This window comes from Artibeus jamaicensis, unplaced genomic scaffold (genome assembly GCF_021234435.1).
Source record: "Artibeus jamaicensis isolate MK-2021 breed Jamaican fruit bat unplaced genomic scaffold, CSHL_Jam_final contig_781, whole genome shotgun sequence".
NCBI lineage: Eukaryota > Metazoa > Chordata > Mammalia > Chiroptera > Phyllostomidae > Artibeus > Artibeus jamaicensis.
The window spans coordinates 7,457,118-7,483,178 of NW_026521968.1; the positions used below are offsets into that span (position 1 = coordinate 7,457,118).

The following is a 26,061-nucleotide window of genomic DNA, read 5'->3' on the forward strand; positions in this document are numbered from 1 at the left end:
TTCCTTATCCCTCCCCCCAATCAAAGAACACCCCCACTCAAAAATAACAAAGCACACAGAAAGGAAAGTATAATTTATATGTACAACCAATAAACCTGATACAGAAGAGGGGATTGGGACAGACCAGGAGTGTGAAGAGACTGGGAAAGGGGCAGCAAGAAAATGAAGGGGCAGCAAAGAGGAAGTGGGGGGTTCGCCATGCAAACTGCCACTCTCCTCAGCCCCTCCTGGAGAAGGTATGCCCATGTCTCCCTAACCTGCCCTTATTATTTTGCTCTGGTCCTAAAAGCAAAGTAGTCCCCTGATTAGGCCCCCTGCCTAACCCACTCAAATTTAGTCCATATTCAGGCCTTCAGTAGGGATGGAAGTCCTCAAAAAACTTAAGCCCCAGAGCTGGTGGTTCCCCTAATACCTGGCCCATTGTGTTTTCTCCTACCCTTTCTAGATTACCTGGGTCCCTAGGGCAGATTGGGAAACTCCTCTTTGGCTTGAGGGAGTATCACCCAACCATTACTCTCTTTGTAGGGGTAGTTCTTGGCCCCTGTGGAGGGGGTAAGATGCCCGACACAAGATGCCAGTACACAGGAGGTAACAGCCAGTGAATGGCGCCTTTATTCTGAGGCTGAACAGCAATTGACTCCCTTGTAACTGCTCCACACTATTTGAGGAGAGGTAGGGAAAGGAAACATGCAGCCACCCTCCTCTTCCCTTCTCCCTCCCTGGGCTCATTGTCATCCCTATCTAATGTCCGCCTCCTCTCTTCAAAGCTCCTTTCCCCTACCAAAGTTTCTAAAGGCCAGGCGATGCTAATCCCCCATTTCTGCACAAGATGGAGCTTATATTATATTGCAGGAATAAAGATTGGGGAGGATCCACCTCTTTCCTCCCCACAACCATTTATTGAGAAGCTGTGTATGTTTGGCAGTGGAGGATAAAGGTACTTGGAAGACCCTGCTAACCCAGACCTCTTCTCACCAGCAGTCTTCAAAGCATGGTGGGAAAGGTGTGCAGGAGTGCAGAAAGACAAAGGGTTCTTCTTGAAGAGAGGAGTCACAGAGAGGGGCAAAGGGGCTCCTAGCCCAGTGGTGGCCCAAGGGATGGGGAAGGTGGAAGATTGGCAGCAGGCCCCAGAGCCTGAGCTGGGGGTCGACCTCGGGCTCGGGGCCTGGGTGATGGGCAGGCCTGGGATCCAGTCAGTCGTCTATACAGATCACCTCCCCGGCTCGGGGCTCCTTCCGATCCAGCCCGTCTGACACCAACGCCCCCACCATTTCCTTCTCCTTCTTCACCAGCACTGGAGGGCCGTTGGTGGCGGCTGTTTGGGCAAGGGATAAGGAAGTGTCAATCCCTCTTTCACTCCCAAACATCACTTTCTGACAACAGTATACTCTCATTTCCAAGTCACCTCATGCCACTTGCAACTGTCCAGGGTAGTGGTAGAAAGACCAGGGCAACCCCTCTCCCTGACAGTCCCCTTTGTGTCGCATGATGGACACCTGTTCCAACTTTCACTATACCCCCTTTTCATTCATATTCTCTTTCCCCGAAGTAACACAGATGGAGGACGCTCAGGTAAGAGCTACCAAAGCTCTAGAACCACTGAAACCCTGGATGAGGTTTGTGACAAAGGAAATGGAAGAGAAGCTAAGAAAGTGTGGGGGGAAGAAAGCCCAGAACAATTTCTTTCCATAAAACACAGGGTACTTCCACCACAATGAGATGGGCTGGAGCAGCAAAAGGGTAGCTGAGCAGGGATAAACTCAGAAAAGGAGAAATGAGAGGAAGTTGGCTGACCTGTGATGAAGGACCCTGCAGGCATCTGGCTGTAATTGGCGCCTGCGGCGGCCAGGGCCCCTACGGGAGCGGGAGCGGGACTGAAGGCTGCCCCGTACCCCGGAGGTGTAGCATAGGGACCTGGAGGAAACACCTGGAATAGAGAGCAAGACCAGGTTAGAAGGTCCACAGTCCAAAAGGAAAGAAGCTGCAGGGAAAACGCTATGGGCCAAACTCCAGAACTACTGCAGGGCATAGCATACAGGCATGGAGACTCAAGGGTGAGGAATACGCTAGAGTGTATCGTTTTTCCATACTGTATAGGATTCAATGTACGTGTATGTACGTGTGTAGGAGTACCAACAGGGGAACGCAGTTAGAGGGAAAGGGGGTTACCGGTGTGGGGTGAGGCTCCGTGCCCTTGCTGGCCAGCCGGCTGAGGATGCTGCGCTCTGACATCTGAAGGCGGGCTGCGATGGGGGGTATTCGAGACAGCGTGGCTGGCAGGCGGGTCACGTCTGCCTTCATGTCGCTCAGCAATTCCTCCAGCTGGTTCAGAACTGGGGCCCGGGCCACAGAGAAAGAAGGGCAAGAGAAAGACAGGCAAAGGAAGAGATGGAGCCAGGAAGAGATGAGGAGTCAGATGAACAGATAAAGTCAGAAAAATAGAGCAAGAGGATACGGGTGTCAAAGAACCAGAGAAGAAAATTATAGAAGTAGGCAGAAAAAGAGAGTGACTCGGTAGAAGGGGATGTCAGGTAAAGAGGCAGTGAGACCAGATCACCACATAGACAGATGAGAGAAGAAAGGAGGAAAGGGATTATGGAAAAAAGGGAGACAGGGGAGGACATTGGAAGACATGGGGGCGGGGAGTTGTCAGAACATCCCGTACTGGAAGAGTGAGGTTTTGGGGTTGGGGATGATGGGAAGGAAATAGTCAGGAGGCATGGGGAAGTGTTAAGTGGTGTCAAAGATTTAGGGATCAAGGTTTTAATATGTAATGGGGGAGGGGAGGTTACAGGGTCAGCATTACAGATTCAAGGAATTAGAACAGGAATCAAAGGTTCCAGGAATCAGTCACTATATCAGATAGGATTAGATGGTTAAAGGGCTTTGGAATTTAGTATTTTATTTTCAAGGTAAGAGGGTTTGGGAGGAAGGGTTGAAGGTCAGAGGGAAGTTTCATGGAGTAGGGTCAGAAGGTGGGATGGTGGTATTTTCTGTCTTGTGGGGTAAATGAGATGTAAGGAATGTGATTTGTGGGATTGCAGATAAGGATTTTTGTGGGCTCTACACAGGCTAAGACCCCAGGGAGGGTGCTATTAGCTGTATGGCAGGCATGTGGGTCAGCAAAGAAGTTCTGCCCTTTAGAGGGGATGTGCAGTCTCATGGGGTTCTGGGGAGAAAGTCCCTCTTTTAAGCACCGATGTGAATGCTACTGGGCATGGATGAGGGCTGGCTACATAAACTCTAGAGACTAAAAACCAAGGGGATGTCAGGTGGGTCAGGGGTGGGGTTAGGGGTCAGAGGGGGGTGGTTCAGAGGGAAAGGGATCAGAGGGGTGGGAAGATTTTGAGGGATGCGGGGTGAAGACTTACGCAGCGTTGTGGGCCCTCCCCCGCGCGGGGCCGCCGCGGCCCTTACCCTTGTGCAGTACGGCGTTGGCCGGCTTGTTCCCCGCCAGCGACTCCTTGGAGAGGTGCTGGTGGCTCTCAGCCAGGCACTCGGCCTCGGCGAAGCGGGCGTGGAGGGCCATGGCGGGGTGCGCCGGCTCCTGCGATAGATTCAGGTAGGCCGCCCGCCGAAGCTGTTCCTCAATCACCAGCGCCTGCTCCAGGAGCTAAGGGCATGGAGAGAAGGGATTAGTGCAGGGATTTGCCAGCAGTGAGTGGGTAGATGGTGGGCCACAGGCAACCCTGGAGACCACACTGCCCTTTCTGCTGGCCCAGGGAATCCCCAGCTCCACACCAATACCTCCCCTAGCATCGGCCCAGATCCAGACCACATTCCCAAACATAAGGTTACACTCTGCTCTTGGCCTCTGGCATCACCACCATCCTCAAAGTGTTAAACCCTACAGTCCAACCAGTGGGCCCACCTCTGACCCAACCCCTGTTCAATATTGTTACCTTCTTCCCTCATCCCCACCTTGAATCTCCGGGCCAGAAACTTATTTTTCATCTCCAGAAAGTTTCCCTTATTGGCTTCAGTTTTAAATGGCTCATTGATAATGGCAAACTGAGCATCATTCTGGATGTCCTGCCACCGTGCGTAACCATGGCTGCCAATGAAGGAAGGGGACTATCAAGGAATTTAACAGGGCTGGGCTGGGCTATGGACACTTCTTCCTTTTGGCTTGATCTCACCTAGGTGTGGCACTATGCCCACTTCCCCGGGTGTGGACACCTCTTCTCTGTAATTCCTTTTCCAGGTTGAGAGAACTCCCCCCCCTTATTGTATTTCTATCGAAGGATACAGGACAATCCCAGCCAGAAGCCAATAGTCATGTCTTCGGTGCCAGATCTCATTGAGTTTCCCTGAGGAAATGGCTGCCCGTTCCTCATTCTGCCATAGTGTGTGAAGCTCTGAAAGGAGAATGGAAGACAGATGAGGCATCAGGAGTTTTCAAATCACATCCAGTCCAATAAACAGGTATAGAGGAGGGAACTGAATAGTGGTAGAGAACACTAAGGGGCTCTTTCTGAGGAACAAGTCAAGGTTAGGGTAGGGCTACAAATAAAAGTAGTTACAAACAAGGTTCAAGTTAGAATTAAGAATAAAGGTATGATAAAGATAACTTTGGAGTGAGGAGTACACTTAAGAAGGCCTGAGGGCAAGGAAGAAAAATAGCATGAACCATTTCAAGGGCAGGTACTTAGAATTAAAGGTAGCAGAAGGCTTCAGGCAAAATGAAAAACCCCGTAAGGATGAGCGAATCCCAATGAAAAGTAGGTGGCAGTAAGAGGTGCCCCCACCTGTAAAGCCACCATCTGCAATATTGAACATGAACCGTGGCTTCTCTGCCTTCTCCTCCCGTCGCCCATTGGCTCTTGGCTCATCTCGAGGAGGCCCAGGTCGAAGCTCTCGGCCCCCTTTAACATCTTCTGTTAGGGCAGATGGAGCCAAGCTCAGACCTCAGAAGTCTCCTTCCAGGTCCCAAGACTATGTACATCCTGTACTGTTTTGGGACTTGTAACAGCTATCTACCCAGGATCCAGGCATTTGATCACCCAGACTCCACCTCCCCTGATTCCCTCAGGTACCCAGGTCCAATCCTTCCACCCATTACCTCTCTTGCCCAAATCCCCCATTTCCCCTTCCGGCCTCTCCCTGTGTTCCTGTGCATCCAATGGCTTCTCCTCCCCCCTCTCTCCCGGCGTCGACTCTGTAGCTGTGGAAGGGGGTAAAGGACAGGAAGGGAGGATGTCACCCTCATTCTCGGACCCCAGAAGAGCGAGCCCCCAAATTCTAAGCCCATCACTCATAAGTCCATGCACCCACCTGACTTCTCTCTGTTCCCTCGGTACCCAGGTTCAGGCTCCATCTCTCCAGACACCACTGGTTCCTCATCCTCTAGAGGAATTTTCCTTGACTCCAACCGCTCCCCAAGTGATAGGGCGGGGCTGGGGGCATCAGCCTGGAAGACAACAATGGGTCCGAATGAACTGGAGGGCTACCAGACACCTGGCCTCCAAGATCCCCCTACTCTCTCTCCTCAGGGGAGCCAGGGAGCCACACACTTCTGTGTCCATCTTTTCCCCAATTCTGCTATTCTTCTCTGGCTTCTCCTCCTGGTTTTCAGCTTCATCCTTCTCAAGTGGTGTCCTTATGCCATCTCCTTTCTCACTTGGAGCTGGAGTAGCTATAGGGGGAAGGAAGAGTAAAGAAGGCAGAAACTTCCCCACCTTGACTCCAATCACTCTGTGTCTGGTCCCATCAGATACTAGCCTCATCTCCTTCTCTCCCGCCCTTCTGGCCCAATTACCAGGTTTAGAGGTGCAAGGACTATTTGTAGCAGAAGCTTCAGGGGTAGTGGGAGATGTTTTGGTAGGAGAGGAGGCTCTGGAGGAGCGCTTAGAGTCAGCACTAGGGTCGGGCATCAGCTCAGGCATCGACCAGCGCCCATTGATGTGCTCAAACTCTTGTACCTGAGGGGAGAGATGCAGAATCTGCTTTAGGCAATGGACACACAGAAAATTCTAGTCGCCTGTCTCATTTCCAACCAGACTGAGCCTGGAACTCAGGAATGCAAGGCAGAGGAGAGACAGGGCCCAGGAGGAACAGGGCCCAGGCAGCCAGCTCGGTTCTTTTTTTTTTTTTTAATTTACTTATTTTAGACAGAGGAGAAAGGAGGAAGAAAGGGAGAAAAACATCAACATGTGGCTGCCTCTTGCAACCTACAGGGGACCTGGCCCGCAACCCAGGCATATGCCCTGACTGGGAATTGAATTGGTGACCCCTTGGTTCACAGGCCAGCACTCAATCCACCAACCAGAGCTCCAGCTTGGTTCTTTTATCGAGAAGGAAGACTGATACCTTTTTCTTGACAAGAGACATGACACCAATTCGGGTCAACACTTGCTGGCGACTCAGGCCCTCCCGAGGGACCCCATCAGCAAATGTTTCAGAGCCATCTGCCCCAGGTTCACAGAGATGGCGCATGAACAAAGACACATAGGCCCTAAGGAGCATGGGGATAGAGGGTGGGTTAGAAAAGCCTTGAGCAGCACAAGAATTACAGAACCCCTCAACCTTAAACTCCCCAGGTGCCTCCAGGGGTCCTCCCCTGAGCCTCTCCAAATCCTAAACCCCCATGTGCCCCTCCCCTTATTCTTTTACTGGCTGCTTGGCTTTGGTACTTTGTTCCTAGGCCCCATCAGTCAGTTCTTCATCCTCTCCACCAGCTCCCTGCCTGGTTATCGTGTCCAAGTAAATGTGAGGCCAGGACAGTCCAGGTGAGGCTCCTCTCTTAACCACCTCTCCCATGGGGAAGAAAGCCTGGCCTCTCTACTCTAAGCTCGTCTGAGGGAGGGTGGGTTAGGCTAAACCCACCCCCCAGGAAACCAAGCCAGGAATAGCAGGGAGCATGATGATCAGTTGAGTAAGATCACATCATATGGTGGCCAAAAGGAAGAAAGTAACACCCAAAGCTCTTACCCTTTCATCCAACTCTGTCCCATATCACCCACACTCACTTGAACTCCTTCTCAGTCTTGCCCCTTAGGTCTCGCACCAGCCACTGAGTGGTGAACGCATCTTGCGGCGGCATCCCCCAGCGCATCACAGCATTGAGGAAGGCCTTCCGCTGACGGGTGTTGAATCCCAACACCTGAGAATGGGGGAGAGGAGGGAGTGGGTAATGGTGTCCATGCATCTCATTTCTTGGTTCTTTCTCCCTTCGGTGACTCAATTTCCAACCCTCAGCCTTCATTCTCTCCTCAGGGAACTCTTGGGGCCCAGACCCAGCTCTCACCTCAATGTTGCCCCCAACTCGAGCCAGCAGTGGAGGCAGTGGCTTATCCTTTTCATTCCGGAGCTGCCTCTTTGACTGTCGACGCCCTGGGCAGGGGTGACCCAGTTAGTAGATCCACAACATCTTCCACCCCTCAGTCCTTCCCAACACCTCATTCCCACAAGATACAAAACTCAGGTAGGGCCTGTGTCATGTCTGAGGTACTTCTAATTTTCTTCCAAGCACTTTCAGAACTACTAACTCAGTAGGTCTAAAAGAATCAAGTGATATTGAGAAAGTTAGTAGTAAACACTTGATGCAAGCAAGATTACTGATGGGAATGTTAAATGATGTAACCTTTCTTGATCTTTCATTTAGGAATCTAAGCCTGTGTGGTTATATATTACAAATTTTAACAGTGGTGAGATTAGCGATATTTCTTCCTTTCTGCTTATTTATAATCTTCATTTTTTTCCTACAAAAAAAAAGCATTCATTTACATAAAAACAATGGGCTTAAAAGACAATAGGAAGTGAAATGGAAAGAGATGTGATAGAAAGTCAGGAAAACAGATGCTACCTTCAGGACGCTCATCGAAGTCTTCATCCTCCTCCTCTGATCCCACCGAGTATTCTGACTGGTTATCTGAGAAGGGAAAGGGTGCAGTGGTCACTGACGGCTCCCTGGACAAGCCCCTTCCACCCAGACATCTCCTGGGGATGCTGGATGACTGCCCGCAGCCTAACTTTGGGACTATATATCATGAACCATGTCCACTTACCACCCACCTTGTCTCTGGGCACCTCCTGAATCCTGTGTAACCCACAAAAACTTCTGAGTGTCCATGTGAGCCCTCCACAACCACCAAGTAGCTTAGATTACCTACAAATCCTCCTAGCCTCTGGGTAGCTCCTACCGATCCTTCCTAATCTCTTTCCCCTTTAGTAAGGAAAGCCCTGTTCCCTAGGCCTCTTTCCAACTAAATGCCCCTGGCCTCTGGGCCCCTCCTCACTACTCTTTGCTTCTCAGTTTCTGCATGGGGGGACAGGGTCAGGCAGAGAGAGACGGTACTCACCTTGGTCTTCCTGAGCAGCATCATTGTAGTTAACTTGCTTGCGAACCCGCTTGCCCTTGCCAAGATTCCGGGCTAGGTCTTCCTGTTGCTGTTCATAGTGATGCCTCAATAGTTTTTCCCAGTAATCAGGATCCACATTCTCCTCCTGCTTGATGATCTCTCGTTCAATCTCCTCAATCTGAACAGCAGCAGGATGAATCCTAGTGAGCTCCCTTTTAACCCAAGCCTTTCCTTCCTCCTGCTTCTTAGTTCTCAACTCTGTGTAAATTTCCTGGACATTATATGTTTTCCTTTTCCTTATCTTTTTACCTTCAATATGCTTCTCCTCATTATTTCCCTTTTCTAAACCTCTCCTCTAGTACCCTCTGTGTCCCTCCTGCTCTGTCTCAGAAGGTACCCTTCCATGTTTATCAGTGCTTTCTGTGCCTAAGTGTTTATCCAAAGTCCAGTATCACCCATTGGACTGAGAAGTTGTTTGTGGTCTACTGCTACTCTTTGCTGGGCACTATGGTAAAAGATCAGATTTTTAAAAAAGAAAAAAATGAGTGGAAGGGGGATCCCTCTACTTCAAGGTACAGCAAAGGAAACTGCCCTTTAGAGTCAGCCCAGGATAGACAGCACCTAGCCCTAGCCACTCACCTTGTCTTCCTCCCGCACCACATACTGGGCCACCTTGAAGGAACTGAGGTATTCATTCATGTTCTGTACGTCTGTGTCCTCAGTTGCATCCTGGTTCCGGTCCAACAGCCGAGCAATGGCCTCATTGTCATAGTGAATCACACTGCTATCCTCCTCCTTGTTCTCCCCTGGTGGAGATGAAGAATGAGAAGGAACTCTTGAGTTCCAACCAGAACCTCAGGCAGAACTTTTGAAAGATCAAAGGAAAGCATTCTACTTTGCTTCCCTTCCACAGGAGCTCTAGAGAAGGTCTTTTCCCCAGAAGTCAATGTAGCAATTTGTTGTTTTCAACCCTACATATTAGAAAAGAGGCCAACCTTCCTCCACAGACTAAACAGAGGCGTTTGCCTTGAAGGGTTTCAGAAGAGAAGTACTCACAAGAAAGCAGGTGCCAGTTTCCAGGGAGCTGCAAAAGAGGTTCTCACCCTCATTTTCGTCCTTAAATAGCTCCTCAGTGCCAAATTTGAGGATGTCATCCAGCTCCTGCTTGGACATGGAGCCTGCCTTGGAGCCCAGCCCAGGCCGTACCACCAGATGTGTGAGCATCATCTTTCTCTTGGCCACTTGTGTGATTCGCTCTTCCACTGATGCACGAGTCACAAACCGGTAAATCATTACTTTGTTGGCCTGGCCAATCCTATGAGCCCGGCTAAAAGCCTGCAGGGGGCAGAAGAAAGTGAGGATGGGCCAGGGGAGTAACAGGGGAGAATGCCACCCACATGCTCAAGAAAGGAGGCTAGCAGGAAAGGGTCTTCAACACCACCCCTCTCCCTTACCAAGAGGTTTATTTCTGACCCCCAAACACAACACCCTCCTCCATGAACTCATGTGTCCTTGCCAAATGGTGCAGGACCTCTAGGAGGCGAGTTCCCACCTGGATGTCATTATGAGGATTCCAGTCAGAATCGAAGATGATGACAGTGTCTGCAGTGGCCAGATTGATGCCCAAGCCCCCAGCTCGGGTGGACAAGAGAAAGCAGAATTGTTGGGCCCCAGGAGCTAGGAGGTATGAATTAGGAGATCAGGCTTTTCTTGTAGCCAGTAATTCAGTCTACCTGCTCCTAGGTGTTCTCTGACTACAACCAACCAACCATGTCCTCAGCTCAGAAGCTCAAGTGGCTAATATCCTCCCAGGCCATGCCCCTCCCAGCCCAGAACCGAGGCACAGGTTTCTTAGGCCTCCCACACATAGAAGGGACCGAGGTAACTCCCTGTTTACCATTGAATCTATCGATGGCCTCCTGCCTCAGGGCACCAGTGATGCCACCATCAATGCGCTCATATTTGTAGCCTTCATAGTCTAAGAAGTCCTCTAGTAAGTCTAACATTTTGGTCATCTAGAGCAAGGGAAAAGAAGTGAGTCCAGAATTAGGAGGCAGTAGTGTGCCCTCTCTGCTCTGACTACCTGTTTACTCTCTTTCAACCCCAGTCTTTACACTTGTACCTCTGCATTCCTATCTCCCCTGGTGCTGCTTTTGCCATTCCCAACACTCCTTCATTCCACATTTTTATCAAAACATCTTGCTTTCTCCTAAGGCAGAGTGTCTTCTCTAAAACCCATGAAAAGGTTTCAAAGAAACCTATGGGCCCCCTGAAAATATGTACACAATTATATAATAGTGCAGCTTTCCTAGAGTGTGGACCCAGAGCGTTCATCAGATTTCCAAAAGGTCTGTACTCTCATCACCTCTCCAATAAGGTTAAGAAATAGTACTAATCCCCAGAGACCTCTTTGAAGAGGCAAATGGTTCGTTCACCCTCTCCCCCTTCTATCTGACTTAAAAGAAGCTGAACTACAACTTCCAAAGAACACAGATCAGAAGCCAAGAGGAATTTAGCTATACTAGAAACTCTTAAGGACGTAATCTCCTAACTTTTCAAAACTAAGGCAGGCATAGGAATAAGAGATAAGGGATTAGTTTGATGGTGAGAATGAGCTACAGGGCTGGGTCACCTGTGAGAAGATGAGTACTCTGTGTCCCTGCTCCTTTAGCTTCCGAAGCATCTTCTGTAGCAGCATGAGCTTCCCAGATGCCTTAATAAGTGCCCCACCCTCATAAGCCCCACTGGGGAGTTTCGGGGACTCCTAAAAAAAGGGAGAAAGAAGAAGAGGGTCAGGAAACATGGCCCTGTATTCTGACTGTGCCTAGGAAGCTAGAAACCCAAATCCGGTCTCTGTACCTTTTAAATTTCTACTCTTCTCAGAAATCCAGTTCCCCCAGCCTCCCAGCCCAGCTTTAATTAGCCCTGTGCTCAATTCCTCTACTTTTAGAAAGCCAGGCATTTATTGATCAGTCCCCAGCTCTTGTATCTACCATAGCAGCTACAGGAAAGAGGTATGGATGGTTGCAGCACTTCTTAAGATCCATCATGATGTTAAGCAGAGACACTTGGTTCCCACCGCCTCGTGAATTCAAGGCCTCAAAATTTCGAGTCAGGATATACTTGTAGTATTTCCTAAAGACCAAGGCGAAGGTATAGAAGAGACATAAAGGAAGTGATTATGATGTTGCATTTGATCACCAACTCCTGGAAAGCTGCCGACAAATCCCCAACCCCTAGTCTAGGTAACCCTCCTTGAATCTCACTTCTGCATGGGACTCAGTTCCACTCGAACAATGAGCTCTGTCTTTGCTGGCATGTTCTTGAAGACATCAGCCTTGAGCCTCCGCAGCATATGTGGCCCCAGCAAATCGTGCAGTTTCTTAATCTGGTCTTCTTTGGATATGTCTGCAAACTCCTCTAGGAAGCCCTCCAGGTTGCTAGCAGTCAGGAGGAAGCAAGAAAATGAACAGCTGTCAGGTTCTTTGCCCCTGACCTCAGGCTCCGTTGTTCACTTCAGATGAATCCTCCACCGACTTGTCTTAGCCCCTCAGTCTCTTGTTTTTGCAGACTACCCTAAGGAGCTACTTACTTAAACCTCTCCGGGGTAAGGAAGTTCAGCAGATGAAAAAGCTCCTCCAGATTGTTTTGCAGTGGAGTCCCTGTCAGCAGTAATTTATGATCTATCTTGTAACCATTGAGGACCCTGAAAAACTAGATAATGGTGCAAGGAAAGACAGGAGAAAGGGCCCATCAGTGGCAAGTGGTTGGTGCAAAGTATCAACATTTTCGTGCCTCTGGCTTCCATTTCCTTCAGGATCAGAGGCCCCAAATCCCTAGTCCGCACCCTCTTCCAACCTGAACTTCTCCCCAGAAGTTTCCCAGGTATCTTGCCTCCTGGACTAAAGAAAAGTCCCTGGAACTTAAATATTTTAGGACTAAGGCAAGTAGGAGTCCACAACCTCAAGATTCTAAGGTCTAAGTATCTCACTCACCTTGGACTGGTTGTTTTTGAGTCGATGGGCCTCATCCACCACAAGGCAGGCCCAGCGGATGGAGCCAAGTGCTGCCTGATCAATGGTGATAAGCTCATACGATGTCAGGAGAACATGGAACTTCACCTGTGCCTCCCTCTGCCAACACAACATCATCCATTCGGCTGCCACCAGACATCCCAGCACCTAGACCTCCACCCCCACTCTTTACCAAGACACCCTGTCCTGATGATGATTCCCAAAGGGAGCCAGTAATCCTGTCCTCCAACTTTGATACATGCAGGGTTCACTGAACACGGCCCCAAAACCTTCAACACATGTTCAGTATTGACAGATCCATGTACACCCCTGAGAGTACCTCCTACATCTCCAGGGTAGGAACAGAAGCGTGAGGGTGGGTAAAGGAGGTGGAAAGCTGAGTAAGGAATAAAGGAACTGAAATCCTGGTTAGGGCAAAGAAATGACAGATTTGAAGATCTTAGAGGATATGAGGCAGAGGGGCTTACCTTCATCTTAAAAGCTTTCTTGCCACCTTTGATGGCATTATCTTCAAAGGAAAACTCATTCTCACGAATGATGGCTCGGCTGTCCTTATCACCCGTATACGTCACCACATAGAATTTTGGTGCCCACATCTGGAACTCCCGCTCCCAGTTAATAATAGTAGAGAGTGGGGCACTCACCAGGAAGGGACCCTTTGTGTGGCCCTGGCAGTAGAGGGCAGAGGAAACTATTAGTCTAGGTTGTATACTCCAGTTCTCTGCCTGCCACACCCTCCCCCACATCCTGTGCTCTCCTCCTCCACTCCCACATTCCCCAGTTCAGGCTAGGTGTCAGCCTAGCTGTCCCCCTCAAAGGCCTTAGAATTGAGCACCTCCTTATAGAGTGAGTAGAGGAAGACGATGGTTTGTATGGTCTTGCCCAGCCCCATCTCATCAGCCAGAATGGTGTCGGTGCCCTGGGCCCATGAGAAGCGTAGCCAGTTCAACCCTTCCAGCTGATACATGTGCAGTGTGCCTCCAGTGGCTGTGATAAACCGCGGCTGAGTCTCGTATTTCACTGTAGGCTGTAGTGTAGAGTCAAGAAGTCAAAAAGCTCAATGGGAACTCAGCTGTTCTTCTGGTCTTGATTTCCTCCTTCTCCTCTCCTCCCTGGCACTGATACCAAGTTGGATTACAATTCCCTCCACTACAGCCCAAGCTCAAGAAAGTTCTAGTCTTTAGTTCCTCCCCCTCATTCCTTAAAACAACACCCAGCAGCATTGTGAGGGAGGAAACTGGTTGAAGAGCCCTGTGTTCTGCTGTCTGTAGTGATTCTCTCATCCTTATGCCAAAATTCCTAGGCACTCTTGGGACAAGAGTGAATATTGAAGGAAGAACTACTATTCAAAGATGTTGAAACTCTGGGACATTCTGTCAGTAACCCCTGGGAAATACTCAATCACCATCGCTCCAGAAATGGAAGAAAGGCCAAGTGAAAAAAACTTACATCATTAGTAGGAGAATTGGGAGGCCCATCACCCTGCAACTCCTTTTTCTTCTTCTTATACTTGCGGGGCTGGGCGGGGTCCTCTCCCATAATTAGTTCTCTGGGGAAACAGTGGGTCCTGAGTGAGGCCTGGGCCTTAGTACCCCCTCTCACTCTTCTGAACAGTTCTAGACCTGTCCCCCAATTCCCATGACCTACATTCTCTCCCATTTCCTTTCTCCCAGGCTTTTTACCCTCATACCCCTTAGATTTCACCTCTACAGCTAACCCTCCTTACTCCTGAGCATCCTCTCTCCCATTACTCAGGCCAAATCTCTCATCCTCACACTGCCTTTTCACCAACCCTGATCCTAACCCCAAATAACCTAACCCAGGATCCCAAAGTCCTAATAAATGCTAGATTGGGTCTGTCCCTACTGTACCTCATTTTATGTTGGAGGTTTAGCTTTGTCCCTATCCTCAGGCTCCCTCTAACCCATGACATGGCTCCCTCACCGGTGTCTCCAGTAGCTTTGCTTATGGTCTTCATATTCAGGGATATTCATTTCATCTTCTTCCCATGTAGACTGATCATATGGTAAGTCCTTCCATTTTACTAGATAGTGGTAATTCCCCTTTTTATCCACACTGTGGGACAGGAGGAGAAAAATAATGTGGATTACAAGTAGGAAAAAGCCATAATAAACATAACTATCAGCAAACACACATAATTGGTCACCTAATCCTTAATGCTGACCACTAGAAGGAAGTTCAGAATAGCTGAAATACTACCTTAGCTTTTTCAGGATGGCTTCCTAAAATCAACTATCAAAAAACACCTCTAGGCTTCAACACCATTTATTCATCCAATCGGTATTTACTAAGCATCTACTATATGCCTAGGAGTATATAGTAGGCATATACCCCTACTATATGCCTACTATAGTAGTAGGCATATACCCCTACTATATGCCAGGCACTGGTGATTCAGCAGTGAACAAAACAGACAAATGATTCTATTCTCATGAAGCTCATATGCTACTGGGGAAGAGAGCAATGAAGTAGAAAAATAAATATATACTATAACATTAGGCCGTAGTAAGTACCGTGAAGAAAGAAATACAAGAAACACTGAATGAAACACATTTTTCACGCTTTGCTTTCATGTCTGATACTCAGACTCGGGTGTCATTTCTTATGCTTCTAGAGATTAAAGGCCACAATGACAAAAAAGTCAGTGCTGGGTTGGACTCTGCTCCTCGTTTCTCCCATCCTCACAGAGGAAATAGGACCAAAAGGGCTGAAGCTACAGCAGGAGTTATTCAGATGGATCAATTATTTGGTTAGTTAACAAATTACTAGCATGGGGCCATAACTGCTACAAATGGCATACCCCAGGATCAAGGCCTTCCCATAGACCAAGAATTCACCTGTGGTTGATGATGCGGTGAACAGTCATCCACTCTGGCTTGATGCCAAAACGATAGTACTTCTCCTCCATCTCAGCATAGTGCGGATCTTTCACTTTGCGCTTGTCGCTCTTCCCATCATCCTCACCAGAGCCGTAGTCCAGGGGTGGGGGTTCATCCATGTCATTCTTCCGTTGGTAGTTTCGGTACATGACCAAGTGGAAGATTTCCAGCTGATGAGGCATAGAGGAAGTGGAGGGGAGAGATAATCCCATCATCCAGAGAGAACAAAGGGAAACGGGAAGAAGCCACCAGAGGAAGTGGCATGGAAAAGGGAGCTGTGAAAAGGGTGGGATGAGACACATAATAAATTAAAGCCAAAGCAGGAGAATACAATGAAACAGACAGAAGAAAGTCAGGGTGTGGGTAGGGATGCAGTAAGCAAAAGGAGGCTGGGACTAGGTTTATTAAGACTGAGAATACAGGTAAAACATGGTTAAAGATAAATTAAAAAAAGAGATGGAATTAAGGAAGACTATGTTATATCTAAAGGAAAGAAATCTACCAAAGACAGAAAAAAAGGACTAGAGACCAAAAGCACCACATATGCAAACTAAGGAAGTAGGTACAGTATGAAGACCAGAGGCTTGAAGTGAGGGAAAGCAAAGTTTGTATATATGAAAGAACAGAGAACAGAGGAGTGAGAGACAGTGAGAGTGGCAATAAATGGGGTCACAGGACAGGGGAAAAGACGGAGCCCTTGTACCTGAAGCTCCTTGGCCCAGGAGCAGTGCCAGTAGGATAATCCTACCCACTTGACAAAGAATTCTCGCTCTGATCTGCCTTGAAGAGGACGAGGAGGTGGGGCATCTGGATTCCCATCTGCCTGCTGGGGGGCTGGCACTGCCACGGGTGGCTCCCCCCACCGCCAATGCAGGATCTTCTGCACACGGCCTTTTAGCACAGGGCACTGTGGAATGGATGCACATGAGAAGGAGGAAGGAAAGAAGCAGAAAGAACCAATCAGGGGTCCCACAAGGGAATCAAAGGCTAATTTGGGGGAGAAGAAAAAGAGCTAAACACCTGGGACCCAGAGATGGGGAAGGAGTTGGGCTGACAGTCAACACTGAGAGATGGGTACACTCACTGTGCATCGGGGACACAGCCATTCACCGTTGGGAATGTCAGGCAGGGGTGGGTTCAGACAATGAATGTGGTAGGAGGAGATGCAAGCGTCACAGCACAAGAGCTCCCCACCATCCTTGCACACACGGCAGTACTCCATGTGATCATCTTCTTCCTCCTTCTCCCCTTCTTCCTCTCCCTCCTCTTCATATTCTTCCTCATCCTCCTTGGCCTCCCACTGTACCCCCTCCTTCTCCTGGGAGGCCAAGGACAGACAGAGAGACAAAGAAAGGAAACAGGAATGAGATTGGAAGAAGAGGCAAAGATGGAAAACTGGTGGGAACAAAGGAACAGGACATACTAGTTCCTAAAAATGTTTACGTGGGAGGGCAAAGGAATGAGGAGAGAAACAAACTACAATCCTGGTCATTTAAACATCTGTTACTGACAAACCATCTGGGCATAGGAAGAGGACAACCGAGACCAAGGAGGAAACAGACGGGTCCCTGAGGGCTGTAAGATGCTGGCAAAGGTACTCACACAGTGGGGGCAGCTCCATTTGCCCTCAGGAGCCCGGTCAAGCTCAGGATCAAGGCAGACGAGGTGGTAGGCACGAGGGCAGGTGTCGCACAGAATAATTTCCCCACCCTGCTGGCACACCTCACAGTAATCCTGGTGATCCGTCTCGTAGCCATCAACCTCCTCCTCCCCGGCCACTGCAGGACAGCCCAGGACTGTCATATACCCCAGTGGAGGCAAAGGAACGGAGAGAAAGAAAGAGGGATTGGGGGAGGAGAGAGAAAGAAGGGTTGAATAAAGAAATCAAAATTGAAAATAAGGAAGACAACGAAGGAATGAGAAGAAAGCAAATTGACAGGATCACATACAGCTAACACCTCTTACCCTTCTTCTTCTTCCTTCCTGGCCGGCCTCTCTTTAGTTTCTTGGTGCGGACAGGGCCATCAGGCCGGCCCGAGGCACTGTGGACACTGCCACTGTCCAGGTCTGACTCCTCGGCTTCTGGTTCGGGGCCCTCATCACTCTGAAAAACATACTACCCATAGCCCCATGGCTGTCAGGAAGGTTAACTTCATTCCATTCCCCGCCCCCTTGGCCTCTGGCTCCCACTCCAGCCTCCCTCAAGGACCTGTGTATGAATCTCCAGCTCTTGACCCCTCACCCCTGGTGTATAGTGAACAGAGAGGACCCCAGGTGTAGAGCCAACAAGGAGAAGCTACTCACTGAGCCTCCTTTCTTCCTCTTGCCACCCAGAAGCCCTAGTTTAATTTTGAGTGGTGCCATCTTCTTTCCCCGAAGCTTCTTGCGTCCATCGGGCACTCGGGGGCTCTTACTTCGCCTCTTATGGCCTGGACCTGAATGAGGGGTGAAAATGAGGAAGAAAAAGCAGAGACATGACATTCTGGAATAATGGAGGTCACAGGGGCCTCAGGACTCCTCTGTGCATTATGGTTTCACGGAGACCCCTTCATGGAAAGCATTTCTCTTGCAACAATCAGGACTGAGGAGAGAAGAGTTCTTGAATATCACTTGAGAACATAAAGTTTGGAGAGTGACAGTTGTTCAAAGAAGAGAGTTTCTTACCTTTGCCCTCTTTGGTTTTGGCTCTTCGGATGGGTAGGGGCTGGATATCAGCAGCAGGTGGGGGTGGAAGGGCGGGGGATCTGGAAGGTGCTATAGGGGTGGCTGATGAGACAGCAGCTGACACCTGCTCAGCTACAGCTGCGGCTGCAGCAGCCGCTGCCGCCGCCACAGCTGCTGCCGACCCCTTGAAGGGGTTATTGGCACTGAACTCTCTCCACTTGGCCCCAAGGATGGTCATCATCTTAGACATTGGGATCTTAGGGTTCTTCTTAGCAATTAGGGGCCTGTAAATACAGAAGCAGAAGACTTGGACTCTCCACAGATGGTCTGGGAATACTGCCATTTCCCCTCATCAATTAAGTCTATGTGTAAGCTAGGATTCCTGAGTGGTGAAAGTACGTCCTATTAAGAATAACATCAGCCCTGACTGGTGTGGCTCAGTGGGTTGGGCACTGTCCCACAGGCCAAAAGTTTGCTAGTCTGAGTCCCGGTCAGGACCCATGCCTGGGTTGTGGGGCAAGGTCCCCAGCTGAGGGTGTATGTGCAAGAAGAGGCAACCAGTAAATATTTCTCTCACACATTGGTATTTCTCTTTCTTCCTTCCTTCCCCTCTCTAAAAGTAAATAAAATCTTAAAAAAAAAAAAAAGAATAATATCAATTTGAAAATTAAAAGTTTTTGAAAACAAAAAGATTTTTTAAAAAGTATTTCAATAAATAGAAACAAAACTTAAATGCACAGAAGATAAAAATGAAAATAACACCAGTAAAAATGCTTTACCTTTATATACTACAATTCATAAAATACTTCCATATACATTGTCTCATTTCGCTCTCACGATAATACTATGAGTTTCTATTTTCTAACAAGTTCCAAGGGCCCCAATGAAGGATCCCAGCAGGTAGTCTAACAGGCCATCCTGTTCTCTGCAGTGGGGTGACGGGCTCTCGTGGGGACATGGGTGATCACGGTGCTAACAAAAGCACTGTCTTTTAGCAGTGAGGTGGATGAGACAATAGTACTGATGACAGTCACCAGGTTTTGAACGCTCCCTAGGAGCCAGGCACTGACTATACTGGGCTTTGCATTCATTATCCCATCCCATCAAATCCCCACAAGACTCCTATGAGGTGCATACTGTGACATCTCTGTTTTAGAAATGTGAAACCAAAGATTAAAGAAGTAACTTGCCCAAGATGATACTAGGACCTGAACCTCAGTAAGCTGACTCCAGAGTACTGAACTACTATGTTAAAGTGCCTGCTCCCTAAAAAGCATCTCTGCTATCTCATACTTTACTTGGGAGCTATTGAAGCCCAGGTCCTGATGCTAGCTAGCCATGCATCCTCCATTACTATTGGGGCCTGAAGTAGGGGCCGAGGACTTGATAACTGAGCAAAGAAAACTGGAGAATGCTGATGTTATCTCCCAGCTCCAGTCTAAGGAGAAGTGATACAAGGGAAACAAATGCTTGTAGCAAGAGGGCTATCAGTCTTCACTATATTTCGTCACTAGAGCATTTTCTAACCTAGCGCTGGCGTTATGACACACCCCCCACGACCATGAAAGGTTCCTGACTGGGGTCCCTGGAGCCTTAGAAGTCTAGGGATTTGCCAAAATTACATGTGGAATTTTGTGAGTGTGTGCTGTGAATTTCTCTAGATGTCAGTTTCTTAGCCTTTATCATATTCCAGAGGGGCCAAAGCCTCCCCCAAATAAAAAGTGTCTGTTCTCAAGGACTCTTCAGTCCCACCACACCTCATGAACTGGCTAAAAGCTTTGTAGTTGGTAAGTGTATGGTAATCCTCCTCAGAGAACACATGCTCCACATCCTCCAGGCCCCAGGTCAGAAGCAGAGTTGCCGATGACTTCTGTTCTACCTGCTGGGAAAGACCAGGCTTTAGTGAGTGGGTGCTTCTCCAGCTGCTATCCTAGGCCCCCAACATGACTCCTCTACATACCCACCAGCTTCCCTGGGCTTTCAGCTTCCTTTTCCACTCTCTAGCCCAATCCCCACCCTTCACCTATTATAGCCTCTCCACTTAATGATCCATTCCCCCTGGGGCTCTTCCTCCTCATGCCTGTCTTTAATACTGATTTCTCCCTCTTACTCCCTAATTCTACTCACCTTTTGTCCCCCCTCTCCCTCCCCCTTTTTCCGCCGCTTTGTCTTCTTCTCCTTTTTTTCTCGGTGCTTCCGCCTCCGCTTCCGACCTGGTCCAGTTCCATATTCACTGCCTCCACTCTCTGACTTCTCCCGGTACTCATCTCGCTCAGAGCCAAATTCCTCTTCACTGTCCTAAGGAAGAGAAATAAAAAATAACATTTCTTCAGCCCTACCATGTGCCAGGAACTGTTCTCAGCATATAACACATATTATCTCTTAATTTTCACAATAATTCTATGAGACAATAATCTATTTTTATTTATTTATTTACTTTACAGATGAGGGAACTGAGGCACAGAGCGCTAAATAAACTGCCCAGGAAAGCAGAGTACTGCTGGGCTCCAAATTCATGCAGTCTACCTCCAGAGCCTGTTCCTTCAACTGCTTCTCTGTGCTGCTAAAGCCAGTCACAAAGAAAACTGGGCTCTTCACTAGGTTGTAATGAGTGACACCTGAGACACAGGCCAGCAAGAGCAGGAGGGGAAGTCAGGCTTCCCTCACTTCAGGATCCCCTCCAACTGGCATTTAGGACCAGAAAACATTTAGGTCTCTGGGAATGGGTCTCTGGAGTGTTACTATGGAGACAAAGAATCCTTAACACTTACAAGCTTCTTGCGTTTTCGGGGTTTTCCTGGTTTGTTCTCCTTCTGCTTCTTGGGTCCTCGTTTTCTCTTCTTCACACCCAATGCTGAAGGTAGCAGTCGAATGTCATCCTTATCTTTGGAGCAGAGAGCACCAGAAAACCTAAGCTTCTAGGTTCCCAGTTGATGCCGCCCCTCAATATCACCCTTCCTTTACTTCCTCAGTTCCTACTTCCCAGTCTCTGGGAACTCTGGAATTAATTCCTCCACACCTTGACCCCCTTCACTAGATGCAGAGACTCTTTCAAGTACCTTGGGATGCTCTGGTTCCGAATGGGAGGTCAGGGGTCAGAAGAAAAGAGCAGCCAAACCACTCCCTTCTCTCCCCTCCTAACAAGGGACCAAGCTCTAGATCATGGGCTCTGACTGTGGCAGGTCCTTTTAGTTGCCGCCAGTGCTCCTCCTGCCTTCCCAAACCTCACTTAGCCAGCTGGCATCCTGCCCAGGAACTAGGGAAGCCATGCCCAGCTGCTGGCCTGGCCTGACCCCAACACTTGGAGTGGGGAGACACAAGCTGGCAGCTCCCTGAGCCAGATGCTGAGAAGGGAGAGCCAAAGGTGGACACCTGGGTTCTCACACTAACACCGTGGGGCTCTGACATACTTTTTACGAAGAGGCAAGCCTCTATATTTCTACAGATGATCACCCAGCCTCCTGTCACTTCAACCCTTCCCTGGAGGAAAAGAAATTCTCAGCTGGTCATTTTCACTTCTAGCCCACAGGATCAGTGTCTGGCTCCTTCACTGCACTCTAACCCAACAGTAGGAAGTTTCCACAATTATCTAATTATCCTCCTCCCAAGCAGCCTAGAATCTGCTTTCAAATCTATTTCTATACCCTTGCTCCCTTTGAGAACTCTGGGACTCTATCCTCTGTCCCTTGGCCTCACCCTTGGTTTCCAAATTTAGTTCCAGACATCCTGACCATTCATATGTAAACAGTATGGGAGACCCAGACAAAGATATAGACACAGGCACACCCTATATATATATCCTCAAATGCACAAGCATACCCTCACACTGATGAACACAAATCAAGGACAGCCTATACCTGCTTGCAGCAGGCTAGGTCCCTAACTTTCCAAATGTCTTTTAGAGGTCTTGGCTGGTTCTTCTCTGATGTCCCCATTGCCCCATTCTCCACGACCCCCACCAGTCTGTGGAGGCTTAGGAGACTGAGAGTTACTCCATGCAGAGGAAGACACTGATGCCACACAGACATGGAGCCCTGACTGGCTTCCCTCCTACAGCAAGCACCAGACTAACCAGCCAGACCTGTCTTGCTCTGGCAGAGGTGGCTGTGAAGGAGGGGAAAGCCTGGGCTTCGCCCAGCCGCTTGCTCGAGGACACACAATCCTTTCTTCCACAACAGCCAAGGGAAAATTAGCCACAATTAACGCCTGAGGCCTCAGTTTCCATTGCCTCAGAATCCCTTCAATGTTACTTCTTCTCGTAACTGCTGCATCCTGTGTCCTCTCCTGCAGGAAGACACTCTGCGGTGGGGGGAGGGGAGGTGCCTGCAGAAAGCGACCTCGCCCCCCTCCGTGGGGGAAAGCAGTGAAAACACTAATAGGAAATAGGAAGTCAATAAGACGCCAGGCCTCAGCAGCCAGCTCTCCCTAACCCCAGCGGCTTAGATTATTATGAGCATGGAAACCGGGCTGCCCCAAGAGTGGCAAGAGCAGGCCAACTGGCTAAGGATCAGGGAAACCGCTTGGGTCACCGCTAGCCGGGGGGTGGGACACAAGCCCTGGGACCTTGCAGCAGCCAGTTAAATCCACTTCCCACCACAGCGGGAGGTTTCCGAACTTGGGAAGACGACGGTGGTGGGAGAGGCTAAGCAGAATGGCGAGGAAAGGAAAGGGAGGGCAATAAAGCAAATCTAAATCCCAACCTCTGTTTCACCAGCCACTCAATGCTGGCCGGGAGCCCAGACGCTCCCACAGGCCCGGCTCAGATCTCGAGAAGACTGCGCGGGGAGGAGGGCGGGCGAAGAGCGAAAGGCGGAGCCGGGCAGCCAGAGAAAGCAGGAGGAGTCTCGCAACAAGCCTCGCCTCCCGCCCGCCCCTCTTCTAATCTCACCATCAATCTCTCACACATATATTTATTTTTTTCTCAAATTCCCCTCCTTCCCCCACAACGAACCACCATAATAGGCCTGCTGCACATGCGTATTGCATGCAGGGGGTGGGTTTGTATCTTCAGACCTTTTGCAAAGAAACTACCAGAATTTTCCGCACCACCCACAATCATTCCCCACCCCCACCTCAAGGAATCACATCTATATATTATGTTATATTATTTCTCTAGACTTGCCAGAAGGGGGAGGGAGAAGAAATGAGTTTTGGGCTTCCTTCTCCCTTCCCCCATCAATTCTGAGTGCTATTATTTTAAACGTTTAACAATGTAAGGAGACTGGAGAGGGGGGAAGGGATAAAATTGGTCTTTGGTAAGAATGTAAAACAAAATGGTGAGAATCAAAGCAGTCAAAATGAAAAACAACAGAGATCTCCAATGAGCACATATTCATATTCTATAAAAGGATGAGGGAGAGCAGCCCAAACAAATTTCCTTAGAGAAGGGTTATTTAGCTCACACTTACGGAGACAAATAATGAACAGACAAAAAATTTTCCCGAAGTTTTACCTCAAAGTCATCTAAGGGGTATATCTGGGTCACTCATTGCACTTGGAGGGCTAAAAGGGAGATAAAATTGCCCTGGGAGGCAGAGGAGGTGGGTTTTCACTTCAAATAATGAATTTTACAAACATTTGATGTTTCCTCTGGTCTATTCAGAAAGCAAAGAGAAAAAGGGGAGGGAGTATTGACACAAAGACCCTTCTCAACCTCAGATTCTTTAGTGCTTTTCTCTCACATACCTAAATTTGGAATCAAAGATACCCAAATACCACATTCCAAGCTCAAAATGCAAATAGGTGACAGCTGCCAATCCCCTAACATAACCCCACATCCTTTCTTTCCCTTTTTTTTAGCCCCTCAGGCTGTTTTCCTGGCATCCTCCCTCCCCACAGTTCTTTATTCCTTTTCCGTCCTGCAAATCAATGGGCTCACTGGCATAACTTTCTAAAAACTTTTCTCTTTTTCAGTGGTGGTGATGGAGGGGGCTTTATCCTTATTTCCATCAGACACCATCCTTCTGCCCTCCTAATAAAGTACCTCACACTCCCTCAAAGGACGTATGCCAGATAAGCCACCACAGATCAATATGACACTTTTACAAAGAACATGTTAGACGGTTTGAAGTTTGGTGCATTCGTGCTGCATGGCACCAAGAGGCTTGGAGGTGCGGATATCCCTCTTCGTTACCCAAGCAGAGGGTGAACATCCTAAAGATGCTCGCCTATCCTAAAGAAAACTAGAAATAACTTCACTATGAGGGTGGTCTGAGTGGGGCCATTGCTGGGCCCCTGGTGCCAGGCAGCGTTCTGTCCCCTCCACAACTGGAGGAACTGCTCAGAGTGCGCCGGCGACTTGTCATCCCCAGGGAGGAGTGCTGAGTGATGGTCAAGCTGCAGAACAGCTGGGTGGGCAGTTTACATCCCCCAAAGTGGTCAGGGTGTGGGTGGTTTCAGCAAGAGTGACAGTGAATGGCAGCCACGAGGGAGTCACAGCTGGGCAGCTCGGCCACCCCAGACTGACAGGGTCAGGGGGGGGGGGTGGGAAGGGGGAGGCGCACTTGACACAAAAGAGCCCAGAGCAAAAAAGAGATAAAGGAGGTGGAACTGGGGGCATCTGGTTTCCCCAATTCTAGGTGCCTGCTCTCCCTATGACGAGCTGTGTGGAGCAGGGATAGGAGCAAGGGATTCCAGGAAATGGTCTGAGTGGAGTGTGGCCACCACCTGCCCCAGTCCTCAGCCGCCCACAAACATTCACACGACCCCTCCCCCACCGCACGCCCCTGAGTTGGCGGGCACATAAGTCCCCGCAGGTGGGGGTCCGATGGACACCGCTTCCCCTACCTTCCCAACTCCTAAGAGGAGACGGTTAGGGCCGCGGTGCCCTCCACACGCAGAAACCCCACTTTACCTCAGTTCAACCCCACCCGGGCCGGCGCCCGAGGGGTGCCCGCGCGGCCGCCCCTCCCCCACGCGCCCCTCCCCCACGCCGCCGTCCGGCCGCCAGGGTCTCCGCGGTCCCTCGTTCGGCCACGGAGGGGGCCCTGGCTTCGCCTTGGCCGTTTCCTGCCTACCCCCTCCCCGCCGAGGGTAAAAAAAAAATATCTCCTCCTCCTCCTCCCCCGAAAGCCGCGACCGAGTGGCCCGGTCCGCGCGCGCAGCTCGCGCCCAGCGCTCACCAGCCGGGGCTACGGCGACGGCAGCGGCGGCGGCGGAGGAGGGGTGCGGCGGGGGAGGGGAGGAGGCCCGGCCCCGCGGCCGCCGCCGCTGCCCGCGGGGACCGCTCGGACCGCCCGAACCGCCGCGGGCGACGGGCCCGAGACGGCGTTACGCATCCGGGATTCGCCTAGGTTCGGCCGCGCGGTGGGTGCCTCGCCCCCGCCCGGCCTCGCGCGCTGGCGGCTCCCAGTCGAGCTGGGGTGGGGGGTGAGTCGGGCGGCCGCTTACCTGGCGGCGGGGGCGGTGGCGGGGGCGGCGGCGGCGGCGGCGGGAAGAGGTGGCAATCGGGGGGGCTGTGGCGGTCGCGGCCCCGGTCGTGGCCCGGCCCGCGCCCGAGTATTCCCTCGTCGTCGTCCTCATAATCATCGTCGGCCGCCTCTACCTCCTCCTCCTCCTCGTCGCCCTCTTCTTCCTCTTCTTCTTCCTCCTCCGACACCACCATCTCCTCCTCCTCCTCCTCCTCGTCCCTCAGAGGGGAAGCCATCCTGTGGCTCTGGCCCCCCCACCCCCCCCCACCCACCGCCCGCCCGCCTCCCCCACCGCTACCACCACCTCCTCCTCCTCCTCCTCCTCCTTCTCGGCGGCGGCGTCCTCCTCCTCCTCCTCTCAGCCTCCCCCAGCCCCCCAAACCCCTGGGCCACCCCCCTCCAAAACCCCCACCCTCGGGGCCGCCGTCTGAGGAGGGGGGCCCAACCACCCCCAAAATTTTTCTTGGAAAAAAATTGAGGAGAGACTTTTTTTCCTTTTCTCTCCTTCCAAGAGAACAAGAAAGGGGGATTAAAAAATATATATATATATAAAAGTTTTCGACTTCTCTCTACCCCCCTCTCTGTTACTTTAAATATATTTAAATTCTGAGGGGGGCGCTCAGAAATATTTCTCAGAGCTGAGGCACTAAGATGGCCGCCTTGAAATTATTTTTAAAACAACCCCCCCTCCAGCACCGCCACCCCCTCCATGAAGAAAGGGAGAGGGGGGAAAATCCCCTTTTAAAACAAAATG

The 26,061-nt window shown here is 50.1% G+C and overlaps 1 protein-coding gene and 1 non-coding gene across 10 annotated transcripts; both read right to left on the bottom strand.

Moving 5' to 3' along the window:
- Positions 1 to 58: 58 nt before the first annotated feature.
- Positions 59 to 25,566, bottom strand: CHD3 (chromodomain helicase DNA binding protein 3). 9 transcript variants are annotated; one of them, XM_037144877.2, is made up of 40 exons: positions 25,288 to 25,566; positions 20,670 to 20,782; positions 20,026 to 20,196; positions 19,656 to 19,777; positions 17,899 to 18,182; positions 17,539 to 17,669; positions 17,200 to 17,350; positions 16,837 to 17,030; positions 16,319 to 16,552; positions 15,938 to 16,141; positions 15,193 to 15,404; positions 14,279 to 14,410; positions 13,784 to 13,883; positions 13,170 to 13,361; positions 12,802 to 13,002; positions 12,296 to 12,433; positions 11,893 to 12,014; positions 11,567 to 11,740; positions 11,294 to 11,435; positions 10,933 to 11,064; positions 10,198 to 10,315; positions 9,853 to 9,977; positions 9,404 to 9,635; positions 8,940 to 9,106; positions 8,301 to 8,478; positions 7,805 to 7,870; positions 7,247 to 7,332; positions 6,969 to 7,102; positions 6,310 to 6,454; positions 5,759 to 5,921; positions 5,514 to 5,635; positions 5,275 to 5,410; positions 5,063 to 5,164; positions 4,749 to 4,877; positions 4,250 to 4,358; positions 3,922 to 4,054; positions 3,372 to 3,613; positions 2,170 to 2,333; positions 1,795 to 1,927; positions 59 to 1,315 (listed from the first exon to the last, which is right to left on the bottom strand). In XM_037144877.2, the coding sequence occupies exons 1-40, from the start codon at positions 25,541 to 25,543 to the stop codon at positions 1,075 to 1,077; spliced, it is 6,330 nt and encodes a 2,109-aa protein (XP_037000772.2). In that variant the 5' UTR covers positions 25,544 to 25,566; the 3' UTR covers positions 59 to 1,074. The 9 variants fall into 9 exon arrangements, with proteins under 9 accessions (XP_037000772.2, XP_037000774.2, XP_037000775.2 ...); XM_037144879.2 differs by having other exon boundaries at positions 17,200 to 17,338; positions 19,656 to 19,780; XM_037144880.2 differs by having other exon boundaries at positions 16,837 to 17,012; positions 19,656 to 19,780.
- On the bottom strand, positions 6,705 to 6,844 carry LOC119049074 (small Cajal body-specific RNA 21). The gene has a single exon (XR_005082445.2). It is a non-coding gene; the product is annotated as a small Cajal body-specific RNA 21 (non-coding RNA).
- Positions 25,567 to 26,061: the final 495 nt, after the last annotated feature.